The sequence below is a fragment of the Bactrocera oleae genome, chromosome 6 (assembly GCF_042242935.1).
Source record: "Bactrocera oleae isolate idBacOlea1 chromosome 6, idBacOlea1, whole genome shotgun sequence".
NCBI lineage: Eukaryota > Metazoa > Arthropoda > Insecta > Diptera > Tephritidae > Bactrocera > Bactrocera oleae.
The window spans coordinates 29,377,020-29,400,451 of NC_091540.1; the positions used below are offsets into that span (position 1 = coordinate 29,377,020).

A 23,432-nucleotide genomic window follows, 5' to 3' on the forward strand; every position below is an offset into this window, starting at 1 on the left:
AGCGTATTATCCCCACTTCTCTGGATCTTGACAATGAACAAAATGATGGTGGATCTGGAAAAGAAGGGGCTACATGTTGTGGCCTACGCTGACGATGTGGCAGTTTCGGTTAGAGGCAAGTTCCCTAATACCCTCGCTAGCCTTATGCAGACAATATAAAACGATATTAATGGATGGGCTGTATCAAGCGGACTGAATTTAAATGCTGCCATTATTAAGTGGCATCAGGCTAGCGGTAGAAGATAAGGCAAAGGACTAATTTTGGCAGGAAGCTTTCTTGGAACCAAACTTGGAAGCTAGGGAAAAGAAAGCAGCTACAGCACTTGTACGTATAAAAGAATGGTGGGGCCCAGATGGGGTTTAACGCCTCGAGTAGCTCACTGGCTCTATACAGCAATTATAAGGCCGATTATGACTTACGGTATATTGGTATGGTGTCCAATAACGGAAAAGAAATAGGCGATTAGAAGTATGAAAAGCATACAAAGAGCATCAGCGGAGCTTTCGGAACAACGCCAAGCCAGGCGCTAAACTTAATTTTACATTTGTTGCCAACAGACATGTTTTGACAGCAAATGGCAGCGAAGTCAGGTCTAAGACTGAGGGAATCCTCAGCCCTAGTCGCCAGTAATAAGGGGCATTCTAAGACACTTAGGAAGCTCCCATTTCGAGACCGAGACCATTAAACATGTTCTTTACGATTGTACGGCTCTCTATAGGGAAAGAATCGTAGCCATTTGTCGAGGGTTTCTTGACAACGTCTCGGAGGTTGTACGGATAAAACTTGTCTTACTGATGAAGTTCAGCGGAAGTACGGGGTGGCTCAGAGAGGAGCCAATAAAGTGAGGGACTTTGGTCCCGGTGGTATCAAAATGGACCTCCTTAAAGCCTAGCTGTGTTGAAAAACAGCCACTCTACCTACCTACTTACTATAAAACGAATTCACATTCTTCTATCGGCAGCAAGGAAAAAGAGAGTGTGTGATAACATTCCTTCATCTCGTTTAGTAAAAAACAAAATGACTCCTCATTTAAACGAAAATAACTTATGAATCTGCAATAAACATTATTTAAAAGCCATTTAATTGTCAATAAAACTTTGGGTTGCATGGTGTTAAAAAGTTCGAATAGATTTGAGTGATCCCGAAGGCCTTTTATGCGCAACACATCAGTTTTCGTCCCAACATTTTTGTCATCGTAATATTATATAAATCAAAACTAATGTCAATTTTATTAGTTATTAACCTTTTTGTGAGCAATAACTAAATTAAATTGTTTTGATTTTTCGTTTAATAATTTTCAACTGTTTAATTATCTGCCAAATCTTAATTTTTTAGGTTAGCAACACCAATCAAGCTTCGACTGAAAGTAATTGAAAATCGTTATGAATACCGTAATAGGGGTATACAATTAGTTTTCTTGAACAATATTAATATCAGTTAACATCTCCTTTGCGGACGCGACATATTTCCATACCACTGCAACTAACTGCGAATATAGCGATATCTATCCCACGGTATAATTTTGTTTAGCATTTTTTCGATTAAGTGACGCAATTCAGTTGTATAATATTAAAACTTTCGATCACGTTAAAATGGGAAAAATTAAAAAGTTATGCATTAAAGTCAGCGAAAATGTGGGGAATTAAAAAAAAATTTAAAAGATCGCGAAAAAAGAATACGTTAGAAAGAGTGAATGCATTTATTATAAGGAAAGTCATGAAAAATCGGCGAATAACTGCTCCAAAAATTTTAACTGAAGTAGAATTTGACATTGATATTTCAAGTCAGACGACGTATTAGACCTGCTGGATTTAATGGAAAACCGCTATTAGAAAGTCTTTCTTTTTAATAAAAATTTAAAAACTTAGGCTGAAATGTGCACGAGAAAAAGGTGTAATTGAGTGACTGGAATAAAAATAATTTGGTGTGATGAAACCATTTTCGACTCTAACGACATTACAAAAACCTGGAAGAAGCAAGAAGAAAAATATAAAGCCGAGTGTTTGCGCCCTACGGCAAAACACGGCGGAGGTGTATTTTTATCTAACCAAGTTCTATAATTAGTTGTCGATACGGTGCTACAAAATCGAATCAAGGTCTGGTCAATACCCGGACTTAAATCCGATTTAGCATTTATGGGCGCATTTGAAAGAAGTTGCAAAGCAAAATCCATCAAATATTGCTCATTTGAAACAAATTATAATTAAATAGTGGAATAATATTTAATCGGTCTTCTCTAAAAAAAACTCGTGCAACCTAGGCGCTGAGGACGTAATTAAACCAAACGGTGGGCACACGCGGTATTAATAAGCGGGTGTAAATAATTTTAAAACCCCTATTGTGTATTTATTTAATTTTTTTTAAAAACAGATTCTTATAAATATAGTTCTTTGAACACATTTTAATGTTAATAACTTTTTTAAATGTTGTTGGTACAAAGTAATTTCTGAAACTGCATTATCTGAATAATAATGTTGCATAATGTATATCTGGGGGCTAGTTCAAGTAGGCATGATTGAGGTTTAACTCCACTTAAACATAATGCTATATACCAAAACTTCACATGTTTACCTGCCGTACTAGCTTTATGGTAAAATTTAAGAAATTCGGGCTTTAGTTAGGTCAGTTAATGCAATTTAATTCTATTAGAGGGAGGGGCGACGTCCACTTTTCGAAAATGTTTAAACCACAGATGCCCTCCCTTCTATAATACTCTGCAATCATCCTAAAATCAACGAAATCGACTCAGTTTATCATCTATTTCGATTAGTTTCAGGTGTTACATAGAACCGTTAGATGAATAAAATAATAATATTATATATACCTTGTACTGAACATAGGCAAAAGAAGCATATTAACAGTTTCGGTTGTGTATCCAAAAAGGAGAAGCCTAGGGTCTAACGGGTAGTTTTTCAGTGGGTGTATAGTAGGATTATCGTCAGCTGATTCCTCTTGTAATATGTTCGCATTGCGTATTTCATCAATTGTTATCTGGAAAATAATATTTTATTAATAATAAAAAATATATTACTGACAGTGGTGAGTGTAATAAAATAATCAAAATTAGTAATAAAAACTGCTTGGAAGAAAATTTTAATGCTATATACATAATAATATTCAGATTACTAGATAATTAGGATCGTAGCAAAAACTCTATCAGACAAAAAAAATTCCTAACGTATTAACACCATCAAAAACTTGGGTTGTTTTACTTAATGAAAGTTTTACTTTTTTATAAATAACAAAATCGAACCGACCATAAATTACCAGAAGCAACAAGACAGCGAATTCGTAGATGCCAGAATGTCCTAGTGGCGAACGTTTGTTAAAGATCTACTATATTAGGGCTGTCGGATTGTGCAGCAAACACAGTTCTAATTAGAGTGTTGCCATGTAAAGCGCAATTGAGCTATAAGCAATAAGTTGTAAACTCGAATAACAAGTACTAAGTGTTAAGTTGTTGGTATTAGAAATAAAAATAAGTGTAAAGCCATTAAATTGGAACTTTTATTTAACAATCCAGTAACATTCCCCCATAGGGTATAACAAGTTAGTAGTTCAGGTATAACCGAACATACATATGTATTAAACTCTTACAATTTGCATATATTGGCAAACCTATATATAATACATATGTTCGCCATACTACGAGTATACTTTTATACTCTCGCAACCTGTTGCTACAGAGTATAATAGTTTTGTTCACCTAACGGTTGTTTGTATCACCTAAAACTAATCGAGTTAGATATAGGGTTATATATACATACATATATAAATGATCAGCATGAAGAGACGAGTTGAAATCCGTCCGTGCAAGCTCTAACTTGAGTAAGAATTGAGATATCTTTATGAAACTTGGTAGACATGTTTCTTGGTACCGGGAGACGGTTGGTATTGCAGATGGGCGTAATCGGACCACTGCCAAGCCCACAAAACGCCATTAATCAAAAACAAAGAAATTGCCATAACTAAGATCCGCAATAAGATACAAGACTGTTATTTGGTACACAGGATCACATTAGGAAGGGGCTTCTGCAGTTAAATTTTTTTTAAGTGGGCGTGGTCCCGCCCCTAATAGGTTTAATGTGTATATCTCCCAAACCGCTAAAGCTATAATAACAAAATTCACTGGAAGAAAATGTTTTTAGAACCTCTACCTACAGTGTGAAAATAGTTGAAATCGGGTGGCAACTCCGCCCACTCCTCATATAACGGTACTGTTAAAAACTACTAAAAGCGCGATAAATCAAGCACTAAACACGCCAGAGACATTAAATTTTATCTCTGGGACGGTATGAGATAACTTTATAGGAACCGCGTTCAAAATTAGTCAGTGGACGTGGCACCGCCCACTTTTAGGTGAAACCCCATATCTTGGGATATGCTTAACCGATTTAAACCAAATTCGGTGTATAACGTTCTTTTTATATTTCTATGTCATAGTGCGAAAATGGGCGAAATCGGACTACAACCACACCTATTTCCCATATAACACCATTTTCAATTCCATCTGATTCTTTCACTTTCCACTATGCATATCAAGCGACAATAATTATATCGGGGTAAAACTTTGCCTACCTTGTGACCAAAAAGTGTTTAAATCGAATCAAAACTGTGGAAGTCCCTAAGTACTAAATATGTGGACCCCAGTGCCTATAGTTGACCTTCTACCGAAAATATCAGTCAATCCACAAAGAAATCTCAACCGAGTATACCATTTGACTTTGCGAGAGTATAAAATGTTCGGTTACATCCGAACTTAGCCCTTCCTTACTTGTTGAAATTGGATTTAAATATGGGCAGTCAATACTGTCATCAGTGCGCAGTTTGCACTGCTGATTTTATGCTGACTGATGCCCTTGCATGAAACTGCTAAAAACTGCGCATTTGAAAATTTGGGTTTTAAAACATAAAAATATGTGAAATATTTCTTATTATTACTCTCACATGCGAGCTATACTTCAAACAGTCACCGGTATTCCTCCCTTGCGTACTTACCGCCCGTATCAAACCAAATTTGTCCAAAGTTATGCCCGTAGTTGCAACGCAGAAATCAGTTGTTCTCTTTTGCTTTCATTGCACCAATGTTGTCATTGGTCTATTTGTATACACCATTTTTCACACATTTAGTTTTTTAGTTATAATTTTTTATAATGAAAAAGCTCATAACTAAAATCCAACAATTACAAATAGTCTACCTATTTTAACAAATGTATTCGACTGCGATTTAGTGTTATTTTAAGAATATTTCAAATATATTCAAGTTATTTTCTTAATTACTACAAAATATTAAGACTGGCTTTGCAAGATATTGCTCTCTCACTCCCAGCTCACTCGTTTCCACGGGAAAAATCCAATTTTGGCGGATATCCTACAGAAGCAGACGGAAGAAACGGTGGTGAGTGTTCATTTACATTGCGCTCTCATAAGATAAGTCGCATCTGCTGATCCGGTCCACGGTTTATTATAATTATTGATTTCATTAGAAATGAAGAATTAATCACGCAAAAAAAAAAAGAAATTTATTAATTGCGATTAGCTTTAAAGTTAAATGGATTATTCCAAAAGTGATAGCCTTAGTGCACTTGACGCAATCTTTTTCTACTATATCCTATAAAATTAAAAAAAAGGGACAAATAGGTATAAAAAAACAGTAATATAATATTAAAATTATATTTAACATAAATAACTTACAGTGACATTTTAGCTACCTAAATAAGTTTTGGTGTAATTTTTTGTGCAACTACTTACTCGACAGCTTTTACAGTGATGTTTTGCGAATAGTCAATTTTGGCAAAGATGCCAGTTTTGCTTTTTCGAATTGGTTTCATCATGCATACTGCTCAGTTTGCATTACAGAAAACGTCCTATATGATATAAACTCAACCAAAGAGGCTAAATTAAATATATTATGTAATGAGGAAAAATTCAACACGAAAATCGTAAATAATTTCATTTATGATATTGGGTTTAGGCATGGATCTAGATCGATTAATTTTCAGCATTAAACCTTTGAATAAATTAGACACTCTCACAAAGTATTGTAAATAAAAATGGCCGTGTTATTTGTATACATAAGGTTTATTAAATATTTAATTATGAACGCTTAGGTTCATATTAAACAAACAATCATTATAAATGTGTTCGAAAAATATTAGCTGTAAGAAGCGATAATATTTTTATATAAACATTTTTATTTTTATGTTGGTACTAGTGCTTAGATAAGATAAGAACCTTTATTGTGCGTGAGAGGGTCATTTTGATATACCCTTAATATTAATTTTCTGGTTGACGACTTATTATTATGTGATACTATTATCATCACGCTTATAGAATAGCGACTCCACTCCTGGCTCAGATATGGCCAGAACAGGTGCTCCTTTGAAACCCTTGAAGAGGGATCTTGCGAGAGTCCAGTGATTGGTTGTGAATTGAGAATGGCTTCTTTTCGAGTGAGTAATGTGGTAAATTCGATATATGGTAATTATATTTGTAATATCTATCTACTTTTGAAGTATGATTTGAAGCTTTTTGTAGCTGATTCCCATAAACCCCCCATATAAGGAGCGCTGAGATAGATGCGACCTTTACTTTTTATAAGTGCGTCCCTGTATCACATTGGTAGTATGGTGACCACTTAACTTTATTTTTGAGTTGTTTTATAACTATGAAAATTTACTCAACTATGAGGCACTATAGTACTAGAGGTGACGAGTTTTCGAATATCTACGACAATTATGTTGAGCATGGATGAGTGTACGTGCGGTTGGATATATATATTTTATATGCATATGGTGGTTTTCAATCCTTTTACAATCTGACAAGAGCTATAATTTGTATCTTGCCGATTCTGCAGATCACGAATATATATATAGCCGCCGGAAACTTCAAGTTTTCGAGATATTTGCATTTTAAGTTGAAAATGTCACAAATTTTATCTTACAATTTCTCGATTTATGGTTAACTTTTCTTTTATATTATGCACTTATTATACACTAACACTTCACTACAATGTTTCTACATATTTATTTTGTATTAATTATTTTAATATTTGAATTAAATTAGTATTTTATTTTTACACAATTTTTGCTATATGCACAATAACAAATGGGTTCCATATGGACAGATAATAAGTGTTGCCACATCTATTTTATATATATATATATATTTATATATATAGTGCAAACGAATTAAAATGAATAATAGAGGATTATACAAATACATGAAACATAATTTTAATCGTTCTATTCTCTTGATCAACCGTGGTATTGGATTGGCCAGTGTTATTTTTTTGAAGCGCCGCCAATGCAGAAAGAAATAGGACGCGAAAGGGATAACGACCACCCCGGTCTTGGATCGGCCAGGGTTATTTTTTTGAAGCGCGGCCGAAGGCCGCCAATGCAGAAACAAGTTGGACGCGAAAGAAATAACGACCACGCGCGTGCATGCAAATGGGAAATCTAACCAAAAAAAAGTAATGTTAAAGAGGGTATATCACTCTCTTTAAATTTCATTTTCTATAACGAATTATAACGGATATTGTTACAACTAAAAAAGGTATCGTTTCTTTTTTTGTCCGTTTTGTCATTGAATTGGTAAATATTGTGCATATAAGTTTTTTTTGTAGAAGGTAATTGGGTATTTTTTTTATTTTGATTGCTTTCATTCGTTTGGAAATGGCAACACTTATTATCTGTCAATATGGAACCCTTTTGTTATTGTGCATATAACGAAAATTGTGTAAAAATAGAATACTAATTTAAATCAAATATTAAATTAATTAATACAATATAAATATGTAGAAACATTGTAGTGAAGTGTTAGTGTATAATAAGTGCATAATATAAAAGAAAAGTTAACCATAAATCGAGGAACTGTAAGATAAAATTTGTGAAATTTTCAACTCAAAATGCAAATATCTCGAAAGCTATGAGTTTCCGGTGGCAATAATTATATTCGCGTTTGTGTTGTATGGTACTCCTTTTCGAATTTGAGGATATTTTTTAAAATTTATGAGCGATTTGACTAGATTACATATATTTGTGTTTTGAACACTGGGGTTGTCAGGGAAATTCTAACTTTGTATTTTCTGCCAATTCGTGGAGTGTTGGAAAATTGTGGCTTTAGCGGTAGTCGTACGACGTACCGGCCATTTGTATGATCGAGTAGTTGTGGCTTTTTTGAAGTCTTCACAATACTGATATTTTGGTGTTATGATTGATATGGAGGGGAGTTCATCTAACTCCCAAATTTTACTTAATTGTGAATTATGGTGTTCTTTTAAAATTTCGCTAACTAAGTTGTTAACGTGGAAACTGTTTCTTTAAACTGTCCGCTTAGTATCCAACCGAAAATTGTGTTTTGCGCCAAGAGTGTGTTTGAGATTTTTTTACACCTTCAAGTAATATAATATTTGCGGTATAAGGTCGGTGCCTATAGGAATGTCTATTTGAGCGGGGGTATTGCAGTTGGGATCTGCTAGCTTTAGGTGTGAAACCTTTTGCCAATGCTTGCTATTTATGTGATAGCTTGGAAGCATGTTAGTGAGTTGCGGTAAGACTATAGCTTCTGCTTGAATGAGCTTATCCGCTTGGGGGGAAATTAGGGTAATGGGGCAGATTTAGATTATATTAGAGATTTAAACTTCTCTCCCGCCCATTCTCGAAATTTGAAGTTGGCTTGTTTTGTTTTCAGTTGTAGCCTAATTTGTGCCCTAGACGCTATATATGAAGGTTGTGATCTTTGGTATATTAAGGCTCACAGTTCTCCTCTGTGTTCGATGGAGATAACTGCTGTGTGTAGTAATACTTTGACACTTTGACGCTTATTAGTGTCTTTACTTGTTTATCGACCAATACTCTTACGTTTTCATATCTAGATTTTAAAGCTTACCAAGCCAAATTAAATGTATCGTCATTTTGTGCGAATTATTTTATTATCGCGTCTGCTGGACTTTTAGTTTCGGAGGGGATACAATTTTGGTGTTTGTGATAATTTTGGATGGTTGATGTATGCATATGTAAATATATCAAGGGAGGACGGTCATTCTTCATAACCACCATAACGGACATGCGGACACCTCGAAGTGGATGCCTAAACTTACTCTAGACTTTGTATTTGTGGCAGCTCTACTCTCGAATGTGAAGTAGGTGCAATTGCTTTTATTAGCTTCAATTGATCGTAAATCATCGCTTTTGTTTCTTTATACTGGTTTAAGCAGATTTCATAATTGGCGTAAATCGTAGATTTAAAAATTTCTGATAGATCTGTTTTGTCAGATTCTACTTCATGAGCGGGTCCAAAAATTTTACAGACTTTTATTTTTAATCTTTAAGAGCGATTCAAAATTTTCTTCACTTGTTGATGATAAAAATCTAGTGCAGTATCATAATAAACTGTCACTTTCTGAAATAACTTTAGCAACCTGGTTTGAGCGTGTACCTCCTGAAGGTGTATTTTGAATTTGGTCGTGGTTCATCATTGGTGGTGTATATTAAAATATGTGTCAACCCCTTTAGGGCTGACTCGGGGGACCAAACATGAATACAAACAACGAAAATACAACAACAAATGAGACTTGAACGACTAACGCTTCGACAAGGGCAACGACGGTCATTACTATCGGGTATCTATAAGGGAATCCGATGAGGACAACCTTCTCACCTCCAGTCAGGAGACGATGGGTGGAGATCGACGTAAGATTATCGAGTCTAGTTCTGAGCTAAGTACTCTATAATCCGGTGGGTCCCCACTCGGAGTTTGACTCCTCGAGCTAATACCCGCTAAGGACACATAAAGCTGCAAAATGGCAGCTAATCAAGGAAGAAAAGCCTAACAAAACAAGCAGACCGATCCTAGTGCCCATCGGCGAAGATGAGTCAATACAGACTCCATCGAAAGCTCGCAGCAAAATTAGCTTCGGTATATGCAAGGCCAGGAGGAAGATATTTCAAACACAGGCGACAAAGCGCTGATGAAGACGGCATGGAAGAGGTCGTCGACAACAGCCATTTGGTAAGAGATATCGTCATCAAAGAATAGATGATGACCAACTATATAATATGCGTCCAAATTTGCTGCACTCGAAAAGTGCTACAGGTACTCTGATAACCCTCATGAATGAGGGTGACATTGACGTCAGCATCATTCAGGAGCCCTGGGTTAAAGATGACACCATAAAATGGCTAAACAGCAGCAAATATTACAAAGGAAACGAATGTAGCTTGCATTCTCATCAGTAAAAATATAAATGCATTTCTTTGTTCTAATTACAGCACAGTAGACACCACAGTGGTAAAGGTGGAACAAAAGTGAAGCAATTTCTTTTTGGTTTCAGCCTACATGGCCCACAAAAGGGACGTGCCACCTAATACGGTCAAGAAACTAACAGATGACAATAAAGTGGAAGACATCCTAATAGGGTGTGCCGCAAATGCAAGACTCACCCTGTGGGGAAGCTCCAGAACGAATATCAGAGGTGAGTCACTCTTATATATATGTAATAGAGGCGATAAGCCAAAATTTATATTTCCAAGTTCGGATAGATTCTCGGGGTGGAAAGAAGTCCTGGATCTTACGCTATCAACGGAGGCAGATAGCTTGGTCGTTGATGACTGGAGGGTCTCCGAGGAGTCATGTATGTCAGATCACACCTGGATACTTTTCAGAATTCACGAGAAATCCAGTATTTCCCTCCAATATCGAAATCATAGAAGAACAGTATGGGATAAATTCACGAGGATAGTAACGAGAGGCTTAGCAATAAGCGGAAGCGGATGTCACCTCATTGGTGGAACAACGATCTAAAGACATAAGAACTCGTCTAAGGAAAGCTTTTAATGAAAGTTATAAGACCAAAATTTTGTAACGTTATAAAAATATGAAGGTATACAAAAAGCAGCCGTCAAGGAAGCTAAGGCAGACGCATGGCAGTCTTTCTGCTCATCAAAGTTGCAGAAAATCTGCCAGGCTGAGTAAGATACTGTTCAAAGAACATACCAATATTGCTTATTTAAAGACAAATGGCGGTGCTTGGACCTTCTCTGTTGGAGAGTCACTTATGGTTCTAAAGAACACGCACTTCTTTGGTAGTCAGCAATCCTCGGCAAGGAATGTTCAATAAGAACAAGGTGCAACTACAGTACAGATTTCTGGTCTCATAGTCTACAAGAAGAAAATAGAATACGCTATTAACAGCGTCTTACGATTTAAGGCGGAAGGTCCAGATGGGACTACTTCCATAATGCTGCAGAAGCTAAAAGAACCTTTGGTTTTAAGGCTTGAAAGGATCTATAAGGCCAGTATTCGGCTATCTTGGATCCCAAGAGGCTGGAAAAGAGCAAATGTGGTGTTCCTACCAAAATCAGGCAAAAGAACACACGATACTGCTAGAGACTTTAGATCCATAAGCCTCACCTCCTTCATGCTGAAGGTTCTAGAGGGGCTAATGGGTATACACATCAGATCAGTCATAGCGGATAACTTATCGACAGCACAATATGCATAAATTAAGGGTCGATCAACAGAATCTGCTTTACACGAGGTAGAAAAGTCATAAAAACCTCAAGCTATTAAAAATGCTTATGAACAGAATTATTATAGCATCACACGGTCCAGTGACACGAACAAGCTATGTAAGCAGAGGGACTCCACAAGAAGGTGTTCTTTCCCAGCTTCTATGGGTAGTTGCACTGAACGGTATACTACTACAACTCAGTGGAGGAGGAGTGAAATCAGTAGCTTTTGCAGACGATATGCCCATAGACATTTACATACGGAAAGTGGCAACACTTTCTGCTATAAGAATTAAGGTTGGAACAGGAAGAGTTATAGACATAGCGGAATTCTGAACCAGCAGGTTACTAATCGAAATAAATCAGACTATATCCTCCAGGTTGGACTTCAATAGTGACTTCCAGGTGAAAATACCCTCTAGACGTGAATGGAGAAATGTTTAGTTGAGGAGAACAGGGTCCAAAATGGAATGCGGTGTAGGAATGTGGGTATCTTCCTTGGATCTAGATATCTCTTTTTCTTTTCGTTTATAAAACTCAGCTAGCATCTTCCAAGCGGAAGTACTAGGCCTGTGGAGTTCTACTGAACAACTACGGGTGGATACAGAAAGCGGCGATTTATACAGATGGCCAGGTGGCACTACAAGCCTTGTCGCCGCTAATGATCAACTCCAGCTTAGTAAACAAAATATGGAAGGCTTTAAGCTCACTGGCTGGTCAACTCGACTTGTCCTTAACTTGGGTTCCCGGTCACAGAAACATTCTCGGCAACGAAAAGGCAGACGAGTTGGCTAAGTAGGAGCCTCTCTAGACGAATCCGAGGCAGAGACAATACCGCAACCGCTAGGAACGATCAAGAGGGAGCTCAATACGCAATTCGAACAAATAGCGCAAAATAGATGGAAATCCGCAACAAAATGCCGGATAGCTAAACAGATATGGCCAAATTATGACAAGAAAAAAACTATGGACTTAAACCATAGGTCCAGGAAAATTATATACAGACTTACAGCTACCATAACAGGGCACTGGCCTTACTTCCTCTGTGTGTGAACACAATAATAGAACGTGATATCAAGATACCGTGATATAAGAATACCTACCAAGGTATATAAAAGTTTTTTTATTTGTTTGGAAAAAAAGGGTACTTTGTTTTCTTAAAACTGTTTTTTTTTTCTTGCAAAATAATAATATTAACTTATATTTTAGTTTCAAAATATGTTTTGATTTTATTTTTTATCTATTATTTTTTTTAAAAAGCCAATTTCAATTCATTAATATATTTTATGTCCTTATTAGTGGTGTAGGTACAGCCTAATAGATGGAATTGTATGTACTTATTTATGTTTGTGTGCAATTGAGAGCTCGTTTAAGAGATAAATGCGCTTGTTTGTACGCAATCCTGCTTGTTCACTTCAAGGGCTGTTGCGGTTATATTCAAATGTGGACTTTGAAAATGTATATATGTATATAAATATGTACGTATATGTAGTTCACGCAATTATTGAGTACTTTTTGAGAGCTTTTATTTGGTTTTTTTTGTTTTTTTTTCATATTTATTTTACTGATGTTTAAATATGAATATGCGACTTTTATGGTAATACTTTTAGACATTATATAAAATTTTAGTAATTTAATAATACCCAGTTAGTTTTTGTATGTAGGTATATATATATATCTATATAGTAGTACATATAGTGTATAGTGATGTGCGATGAAATGGAGGCAGCACTATAGATATCTTTTAAATGAATATAATTCAAGAAATTGTGTTTTGTTCGTTTTTATTTATTGTTAAAAAAAGAAACAACACATGTAGTATATTTTAAGTACCAATCGCAACTTGTAAGGATCAAAGCCCGGGAAATTACTTCAGATGTTGGCAATGTTTTATATTAAAGGAAGTATTGATCCGATTCAACCCATTTTTTACACAAAGACATACTATTATCGAGAGTATAAATTATTTATTTTATTATATGAATTTCAATTATATATCTTACCGATATTTTCGGTAAAAAGTCAATTATAGGCATTGGGGTCCACAAATTCAGTACCTAGGTGCAGTTTTAGTTCGGTGTAGACAATTTTTAGTCACAAGGTGGCATACTTTATACGCATCATACACGCAAAGTTTTACCCCGATACAATCATTGTTGCTTGATTTTCATAGTGGAAAGTGAAAAAAACCAGGTGGAATTTAAAATGGTGTTATATGGGAAATAGGCGTGATTGTACTCCGATTCCGCCCATTTTCGCACTATAACATAGAAATATGAGAAATATGTTATGTACCGAATTTGGTTGAAATCGGTTAAGCAGTTCCCAAGATATAGGGTTTCACCTAAAAAGTGGGCGGTGCCACGCCCACAGTCTAATTTTGAACGCACTTCCTATAAAGTCATCTCATATCATCCCAGAGATAAAATTTAATGTCTCTGGCGTGTATAGTGCTTGATTTATCGCGCTTTTAGTAGTTTTTAACAGTACCGTGATATGGCGAATGGACGGGCTTGTCACCCGAATTCATCCATTTTCACACAGTCGATAGAAGTGCTAAAAATATTTGTTCTCAGTGAATTTTGTTATTATAGCTTTAGCCCTATTAGGGGGCAAGACCCCGCCCACTTTAAAAAAAATTTTAAACTGCAGTTGCTTCTCCCTAATCTGCAATACCAACCGTCTTACTGTACCATATATATATTAGGTCAAGTAAAAAAATCGTTTGGTTTTTATCTAAGAGTTGGCGTTATTGTCCATAGTACTGGTGTTACGTGTCGCATCATGTCATACTATACGGCGCTGAAAACGTGTTTATTCGCGCTAAAAGTTTGTCTTTGACAGTTTTTCGATAGATTGACTCAGTACGTTGTGAGCGCTCGTCAAAGATGGACACCAGCAAAGAGAAAATTCGCTATATTTTACAATTTTTCTTTGATCAAGGCGAAAAAGCAGCCAAAGCGGCTGAAAAAATTAATTAATTGTAGTTTATGGGCCCGATACTGTAAACGAATGTTTAGCACAAAAGTGGTTTGCTAGGTTCCGTTTTGGTAATTTCGATATCAAAGATGCACCACGCGTCGGGAGGCCTGTCGTCGAAAATTGCAATAAAATCATGGAAATAGTGGAAACAGACCGTCACGTGAGCACTTATTTAATTACTGAGGAAAGATAAGCCAGAAAACCGTTTGGAACCATTTGCATAACCTTGGATTCAAAAAGAAGCTCGAACTAACGCAAAAAAACATGATGGACCGAATTTCCATCTGCGAATCGGTGCTGAATCGCAACAAAATCGAGCCGTTTCTGAAGCGGATTGTGACTGACAATGAAAGATGGGTCACTTACGGCAACATCGAGCACAAACGGTCGTGGTCAAAGCTCGGGGAAGCGGCTCAGACGGTGGCCAAGACCGGATTGACGGCCAGGAAGGTTTTGCTGTGTGTTTGGTGGGATTGGCAAGGAATCATCTACTACGAGCTGCTCCCCTATGGCCAAACGCTCAATTCGGCCCTCTACTGCCAAAAACTGGACCGCTTGAAGGCAGCACTCATCCAGAAGAGGCCATCTTTGATCAACAGAGGCCGAATTGTGTTCCATCAATCAAAAATTACAGCTTTCATATCACCGGACACAAATAAATTTAAATAACGTCTTCTGGCTTTATTTCAAAGCACAGCCAAAACGGGACATGCTGATGAGTTTTTAATTTTTTAATTTTGATTTTGACTTAAGACTTTTAATTAGACTTTTATCTTAATATATACTCCATACGTTGTTTCTTTTCTACCAATAAAAAAAATAAACGAAAAAACAAAATTTCTTGAAATATATTGATTTGAAAGATATCTATAGCTATACTGGCTCTATTTCATCGCACATCACTATACGTAACCCTCCATCTAACTCGATTAGTTTTAGGTGATACAACAACCGTGAGGTGAACAAAGCTATTATACTCTGTAGCAACATGTTGCAAGAGTATTAAAGTATTTGTTAATCCACAATTTGCGGGTGAGTGCAATAATCACACAACTACTCTAATGGATTATTTGGCACGATTTTTAAAACCTAGTACATTTAACAAATTCTAAACCTTTCATCCATACTTCCGTAGGCGAATGCTATGAAGAAAAATGCTATTAGAATGTAATAGATCGAGGTACACATCGATAAATGTGAAAGAACAAGGCACTTAAAGCGATTGATCTGAAATATATTTGATAATAAAATGACCGTATACTTCAAAAAAAGTTCAATTTGCTTTAGTGTGTTACTGTGTTTGTCGATTTAGTTTATGTGGAACTGCCTCGGTCAAATTTGATCCTTAGTGCATATTATATTCAATTAATTTGACTTGACCGATATATACGGTATAAAGCTCACCGAAAATTTTAAATTTTTATATTAGGTAAGTAAATGTTGCCTTGGGGATGTACTGACGCGACTTTTTGGACATATATCTTGCATAACATCAACCGTGTTAAAAAGTTTTTAAATTGAATATATGTGGACGAGGGGAAGTATTAACGCGATTTTACCAATTTTTGACCCCAGAATACATTATTAAAAGGTTTTCTCTGAATTTCAGTAATATACGTATCTCACAGATTGACCGATATTTTCTGTAAAAAGTCAGTCATAGCCACTGTGGTCCACATATTCAGTTTCTGGGGGCTGCAACAATTGTCATCTGATTTCGACAACTTAGACGAGAGTTCACATACCTAGAAGGTACGATTTGTTCAAAGCTATTTACCGATAACGACGATGTTACATTAAAATACAATATCCAAATAATATTTTGCACCGAATTTGGTAAAATTTGGTCGCGGTGCCAAGCCCATTGTCCAATTTTGCACCTATTGCTTGTAATAGGTGCAGGTTTTTCCTAAATTAATGTTGTCATTCTCTTTTTACTATCATGTTGTGACCAAATTTTCAAAATTTAGTCGGAACGTGCCATGTTTGGTTACTATAAAATATATAATCTGTACATATGTATATCTGTACATATAAGTTCGGCATGATCGGAATCATCGAATGCCTCCTCGAATGCCAAAAATACATATGCAGATTTATGCATGCAATTTGTACTGATTTAACAGTTGTAGTTCTACACCTCAATGCAGATCTGCTTGGCATGTGAAATTTTATTTTTCCGTGCGGAATCAATGCTAAAAACCCATAAAAACCATATTTCTGTGAGCTAAGTCTGGCACCACTATCAGCTGTTCATTGGAATTCTTCAAAAATGGAATAAAAATTAATACAATTCGTCAGCGAAAACAGATTTTGTTTGGTACATGAAACAAAATTTATAAAAACAATTATTTAGGTGACCAAAATTTGTATGAGCTCTCCGAAACATTCAACATTTCAACTTCCATTGTTTTTTAATTTTAACGTATTTTTAAATTGTTTATCTTCAGTAATCATCTGCTTGTCAAACATTACTGTACATTCTGAGAAAAATATTAAGCAAACTAAATGTCTATAGAACAGAAAAATCATATTTTTTACATTTAATAGTAAAATTTATGTCATGTATTGAATACTTGTTTTTCAACTTTCTTATTTACAAATAAAACTTACCAGCTTTTGTTCCATTATATAGAGATTGCAATAAAGAAAATATATAATTATATTATTATTTAGTATTAAAAAGGTAAGAAATAAAAAATGGTAGCATTACTAAGTCAAAAAAAAAAACTAAATATTATTAATAAGTATTGAGTCCTAAGGGTTAAGCGTGCGTAGTGAGTAAGTGTGCGCACTAGGGTGTGCCAAGAAAAATATTTTTTTTCCTTAGATACCTGAAAATATCGTCCGAGAAGACAAAAAAAAAAAACAATTCTGGTAAAGTTTGAACTCTTAATATTAATTTTAAAAGGTGGCACATTGTGATTTTTAATGCCCCATATAAATGACACACGATTATTTTCATATTGCGTTCGGTTGTTTAATGCATTTGAACAAATTATTGTATACTTGTAGTGTAAAGTGTAAAGTGAAAACCTGAAGTTATATTTACATCTACATTATATCATAAAGGTAGCGCTAAAATCGCTGTAGAATAAAGATATTATTTAAAAACAGTAAAAAAAAGTCACTAATTTTATATTTAAATAATAAAATTAATAAAAAACTAAATTTCCAATCTTTCTAATACTTCCAACTATGTATGTTATTATAAAATGCCTTTTTACTACTTTTTTTCAATCTTGCTAAATAAAAAACAAAATTTCTATGTATTTATAGAATAAAAACAACAACAAAAGTTATAAAAATAAATTAGATGTTTTATGCTTTTAAGGCTTTCCTTTACGCAAAAAAAATATAAATAATTGTAAAAATTATCTTCTACTATTTAAGGCTGGACTTTGAACTTTGGGCCTCTTTAGTGCGGAGCCTGTTTATCTACTAAGAGCAAAAGGGAAAGTCGTGATATGCCTAGTGAACTGAAACTGATAATAACAAATACTTATGGTAATTTCTCTACAAGATTGCAACATTGTGTCGTTCATTTATATTTAATAAAAATTAAATAAAGTTCTGCGTTTCAACTATAACTTTTGTCATATTGGCAGTATTCATATTCAAATCGAAGTCAACATATTGACCGAGACAATTAATTTTTTTTAACCTAGTGATTTATTTTAATTACTGTTCTCTATATGCTTAGAAGTCATATTTAATATAAGTAAAGTTATATGAGGATCTATTTCAAATATTGGTCGGGGTCAAGTGTCCGCGGTGGAGGCTGTCTCGCAAAAATAGTGTAACCGCTAAAAATCAAATGCCAATCGTAATAATATAAATTATTTCATAAGGAAAAGGGTTGGTTTAAATACCTCGCAGTATGAACTTATAAATTTAGCAGTTTTGCTTTCGTTCAATATAAACCTTTGCATATTTACCACCATCTTTCAGTGAAATGCAACTGCACTATGTTCAAACAGCAGAATCATACCCATACCTAATTTAATTTCTTGTCGCTTACGTTACTTTCGCAGGCACAAAGAAGTTTGTTTGTCGCTAACGTTGTAATTGTTAGGCTGATATCTCAATTACTATACTATACTGAATTGCCTTTTGAAAGTGTTGGTTTAGATGCGTTTGGTAGTTGTCGACGTAATGTCGCTTACGTTATTTTCGCAAAAAGGGCTCGATAATTTCAGGCACCTGTAATATCATTACTGTAAGCATGATCAATCTAATTACGTCTAAGGATTTTAAGTGCATAGGGGTTGGTCTTTGAATGAAATTATGAAGCCCAAAAACTAAAAATACACGACCATGTCGTTAAATTTATGGAATCAGGGTCTTAACCATATTAATCATGGGTGTTGTGGAAACCAAGACAAATTTGCGTAGTAGTCAGAATTGCAAATCAATTCTAGTTTTCAATGATTGGATTTTCGTCTTTTCGAACATATGCAAAACCAATATTCGAATCCTATTTTCTGATGTGACAAAACTTGCATATGAATAAATTTGGAAGTGTTTGATAAATTTAAAATACTGAATAAAGTTTACTAAAGTTTACAATGCGTTCCGCTATTTTAACTTTCATTTTATTGGAAGAAAAGAGATCACAGTAATCCCCTTGATGCACCAGGGGAGTCGCATGTGAAATTTGGCTTGCATTTACTTGTATGTTTGTATACATGCTTACTTTACAGATTTATATCACATTATCGACTGAATACAGACGCATTTGGGTATTAAATTACGTTTATTACGTTTTGTAAATCCTCGAAAAATATCTGAATTTTTTTCATTAACTCAATAATTGTGGCATTTTGTGATTTATTCTTATGTTTTTCATTACAATTGCAACAATAATATAAATTAATTTCTTAACTTACATTTTAAATCTGTTAGCGACTATCCTCTTACATGTTTCTTACAACAAAACCTATAAAATTATTTTCCGTGACGTTTCGAACGTCAAATCAATAATAAATGAATTCATGACACCTACTACATTTTTTATCGGTTTCAATTCCGATTCCAACAACTATCGGAATGTGTTTTTTGGACAGATTATCATTTAGATGATAGAGTCAAACCGAATAATATAAAGATCATGCAAGGTTTTCCAAATAAAAACTCGGAGATTGTAAAGTTAAATGTAGATTTATTAACAATTTCATGGGAAAGTTCGAACAACGCCCACTTTTACATTTTTATACACTGTACAGGAGTTTGTAGAAGCAAATGTCGGGTGAACCTATAAAATATACATTAGCGTCGATTTAGCCATGTCCGTCTGTGTATATGCGAACTAATAACTCAGTTTATGAGATATCGGTCTGAAATTTTCCCCCAAAGAAGCTGTTTATTTGTCAGAACCGCTGATATCGGATCACTATAGCATTTAGCTGGCATACAAAATGAACTATCAAAAGCAAGGTCTTAGATGGAAAACGAACGATTTCATTTAAGTGAATTATATAAATTTATCTAAACCAAAAATAGTTATTTATGAATACTTTATTAACGTATTTTTAGATAATGATTACTGCATTTCCTACATTTTTTGGTGTGAAATGATTTTAAAAAATTTACACTGCCTACTGTGTGCCTAAACCCTGCTTTCTTATGATACTTGAAAAGAAGCTAAATACTGCTAATATTAAAGTTTCGCTCATGAGGAATATTGTATTAATAGAATTAAATACCTTAATACTAGAATTGTCTGAAGATACTACGGACTCAAAAAGAATAAAGAGACATAAGATACAAATGTTAAAAATATGTTATATGTCAGGAATTGGACAAAATGTGATAGTTTATAAACACGCAGTCACTATGGCTGTGGAATAAAATTGTCGATACAAATGGTTTTGTCCATAAAAGGTTTTTCGCTTATTTCTTTATTTTTTAGTATAACTTTTAACAACCTTTTTTCAATAATTTGCGTGTACAAAGTACAGAATAAAAAACTCTTTATCAAGTTTGCTGATAAGAGTAGCGTATAACTTGATACGGAATTCGCTATATCATGCAATGCTTTTATGTTTAAGATTATTTAAACGCAATGAAAAAAAAATGTTTTGAAGCCCATTACTTTTTGTATAGAACAAATTCTTAGTCTGAAACGTTTAAATATTATGGGACTCGTATTTCTAGAACTCGCGTTCTGTGGAACAACCTTACATTTATTTTTTTACCATCAAATTATTTGCGATGAGGCATATTTCTGTCATAATGGATACGCACGTAATAAAGTCATCCTGGCTAATTTTGAGTGCGAACAATCCTGAAAAATTTCTCCAGGCTCCCCTACATTCAGAAGAAGCTAGCGTTTTGTTTTTAAATGTGAGGTTTCAAAGTAAATGATTCGCGACTTTTTCACTCTCATGGCGATATGAATATTGTCCGGTGAAAATCTGCAAACTAATAAAGCGAAATAATCAGATGTAAGTCTAAGCAAAGTAAGTAAACGACGGAAATACTAAATAAATACCATTTCAACCATTTTCCATTATTCAGTAAGTTATAATAAAAACATTAAACTTTTATTTGGACCGTGATAAACCATTGCCACAATTTTCTCCACTTTATCCTACAAAAAGTTCCAATATTCAAGAACTGAGTTTGAAAAGCAAAGTTTTAAACAATGTTGTCCTAACGTTCGCAGCCGACCAGTCATTACTAAATTTGATCAAATAGTGTTTAAGATATTAATCGCAAAACAGTTAACTTTAATATGAAACTAACACATGACTAAATTTGATCAAATAGTGTTTAAGATATTAATCTCAAAACAGTTAACTTCAATATGAAACTAACAGTAAAACCAAGCCTTTGTAATTGTTAGATGCATTTCTTATTAGGAAAAAGCTTTCGAAGCTATACATCGAACCTAGAATATTCCCACAAACATCATAAACAAATTTTTCTTATTAGATAGATGTTGCATCTTGGCTGGTAAACTGCGGAGTGTATTTCTCCCTTACAAAAAGTGTTACTTAAACTCACAAATTGTTAGATTAGGTTATATTCGATGGATGATCCTATATGTGCGCCATTAGGCCAATACAAATTTCCCACCTGCTCAGTATCATATCTAAACGTGTCAGCTCCCAAGTGTTTCAAACCTAGATCTTGCAACCTATTCCGCGGTTCAAGGCAATTGTAGTCGGCTTAAAACTTGCAGATTTCCCCACATCTCGTATATCATTAACCTGTACATGACAAAATGGCAGAAGAAAATGGACCAAGCTTTTAATAGACTTGTAGGCGCTAATTATATGTACATACGGTAATTATATGTACTTATACCATCTAATCAAATTTCACTCAGACTGGTCCATTTAAACTGCGCGCGTAAATCGAATCGATATAATTTTTTTCCTAGATTGGCACAACCAATCCGTGTGAAGTTTGACTGCATATGCCATTTAGTGTATGTTGGCAGCTGCTTGTTAACACGCAAAAAGTTTATTTGAAGACTTTTACCACGGCTGTTTTTTACGAACGAGTTTTCATGAAAAAAAATTTTTTTTTCCAATGGATTCAAGTTTACGAATAGTTAAAAATGTGAAAGAAGTATTTTGGGGAGTCTACTTTATCACGAATACGTCTTTGTGACGAAGCATTGAGTGAAGGTTGTGAAATCATCGGAAACTTGTATCGTGCCAGTCGTTCTACAATCTCAGTTATTGACGATAACATCGACTAAATCGACCGGTCCTAAACTATGCATCACCAATATGGTCGCCTGGATGTAGTGCAACGCAGACGAAGAAGCTTCAGAGTTGTCAGAACACTGCACTCCGGACTATCACGGGATGCCTCTTGATGCCCCCAATAGAACACCTACATAGTGAGGTCCGTATGCTTCCGGTGAATTAACATAACGAGCTCCTCTCCAAGCAGTTTCTGTTGGGATGTTTTCGTAGAAATCACCTCTGCAGTCGTCTGCTGGAAGCGGAACCGCCTCCTAGGAACATCAAGAGGTCCTTCCTTGATTGCGTATACGTCAGACAGTACGCCGACCGGACTTCGGACGCAACGAACTGTAGGTAAGCACTGACCGCCATTCACAGTGGAGCCATCAACACCTTCATCGACTCCTTCTCAGTGAATGGAGTACTAGGAGTCAAACCACCACCCATAGCAGACGTAGAGCTCGAGTTGTGAGAATGCGAGTAGAGGTCGCTGAAGAAACATTTAACAACGTAACTGAGGATCCGACATTCATAAAACGCATTATTACTGGTGACCAGAACGTGAATTTATGAATATAGATTCGAAACTGTTCAATAATCTAGCGAATAAAATTCGCTGAAGGCATTGAGAACCATCGTAGCCGAGGCTTATGAGTAGTGTATAGAAAATTGGATTAATCGGTGACATTACATTGCATTTGAAAATGATCCCTTTTTTGACGGAAATAATAAAGATTTGTATAATTTTTTGCAATAATTATATTTTAAAACAATCAACGACAGCTGAACGATATGTTGTGTACATATGAAAACAGAGAAACTCCTTTCGCTCGCGGACTGAGGCGTGAGCATAGATTCCAAGTAGACACCACATCATGTCACATTCCTCTACCCACTGAGGTTCTACAACAAAAATCACCTAAACGTCTAATGTTATAATTATTATGTATAGCAGGTAAGCATGCAAATGTATCAAAAACATTTCAAAGTTATTAAATGTTAATATAGCGACATAAAGGATAGTGAGCCGTGAATACTCCAAACATATAAGATGCTAGTGGCTAAATGAGAAATTTATAAACTAAATATTCACTATATGCGTGAAAACTAGCACTGTCCAAAAAAGTTCAGCATTTATTTTAAAAGTTCCTTTCAATAAAATTTCAATTTTTGTCAATTCTTATTATTCCTATTAGTCATAGCAGTTATGGGGCCGAAAGAAATGAGTAATTAAAT

The 23,432-nt window shown here is 34.9% G+C and overlaps 1 protein-coding gene and 1 long non-coding RNA gene across 3 annotated transcripts in view; both read right to left on the reverse strand.

The window, feature by feature from the left end:
- The window catches only part of LOC106620726 (uncharacterized), a 122,894-nt gene that overhangs the window by 61,426 nt on the left and 38,036 nt on the right, over positions 1-23,432 (reverse strand). For both annotated transcript variants that reach the window (XM_036368913.2, XM_014239317.3), the window contains exon 5: positions 2,826-2,992. In XM_036368913.2, the coding sequence (XP_036224806.1) occupies positions 2,826-2,992 (167 nt within the window). The remainder of the gene's footprint in view (positions 1-2,825; positions 2,993-23,432) is intronic.
- LOC138857965 (uncharacterized) lies at positions 19,167-23,428 on the reverse strand. The gene is made up of 2 exons (XR_011397218.1): positions 20,990-23,428; positions 19,167-20,919 (listed from the first exon to the last, which is right to left on the reverse strand). It is a non-coding gene; the product is annotated as an uncharacterized lncRNA (long non-coding RNA).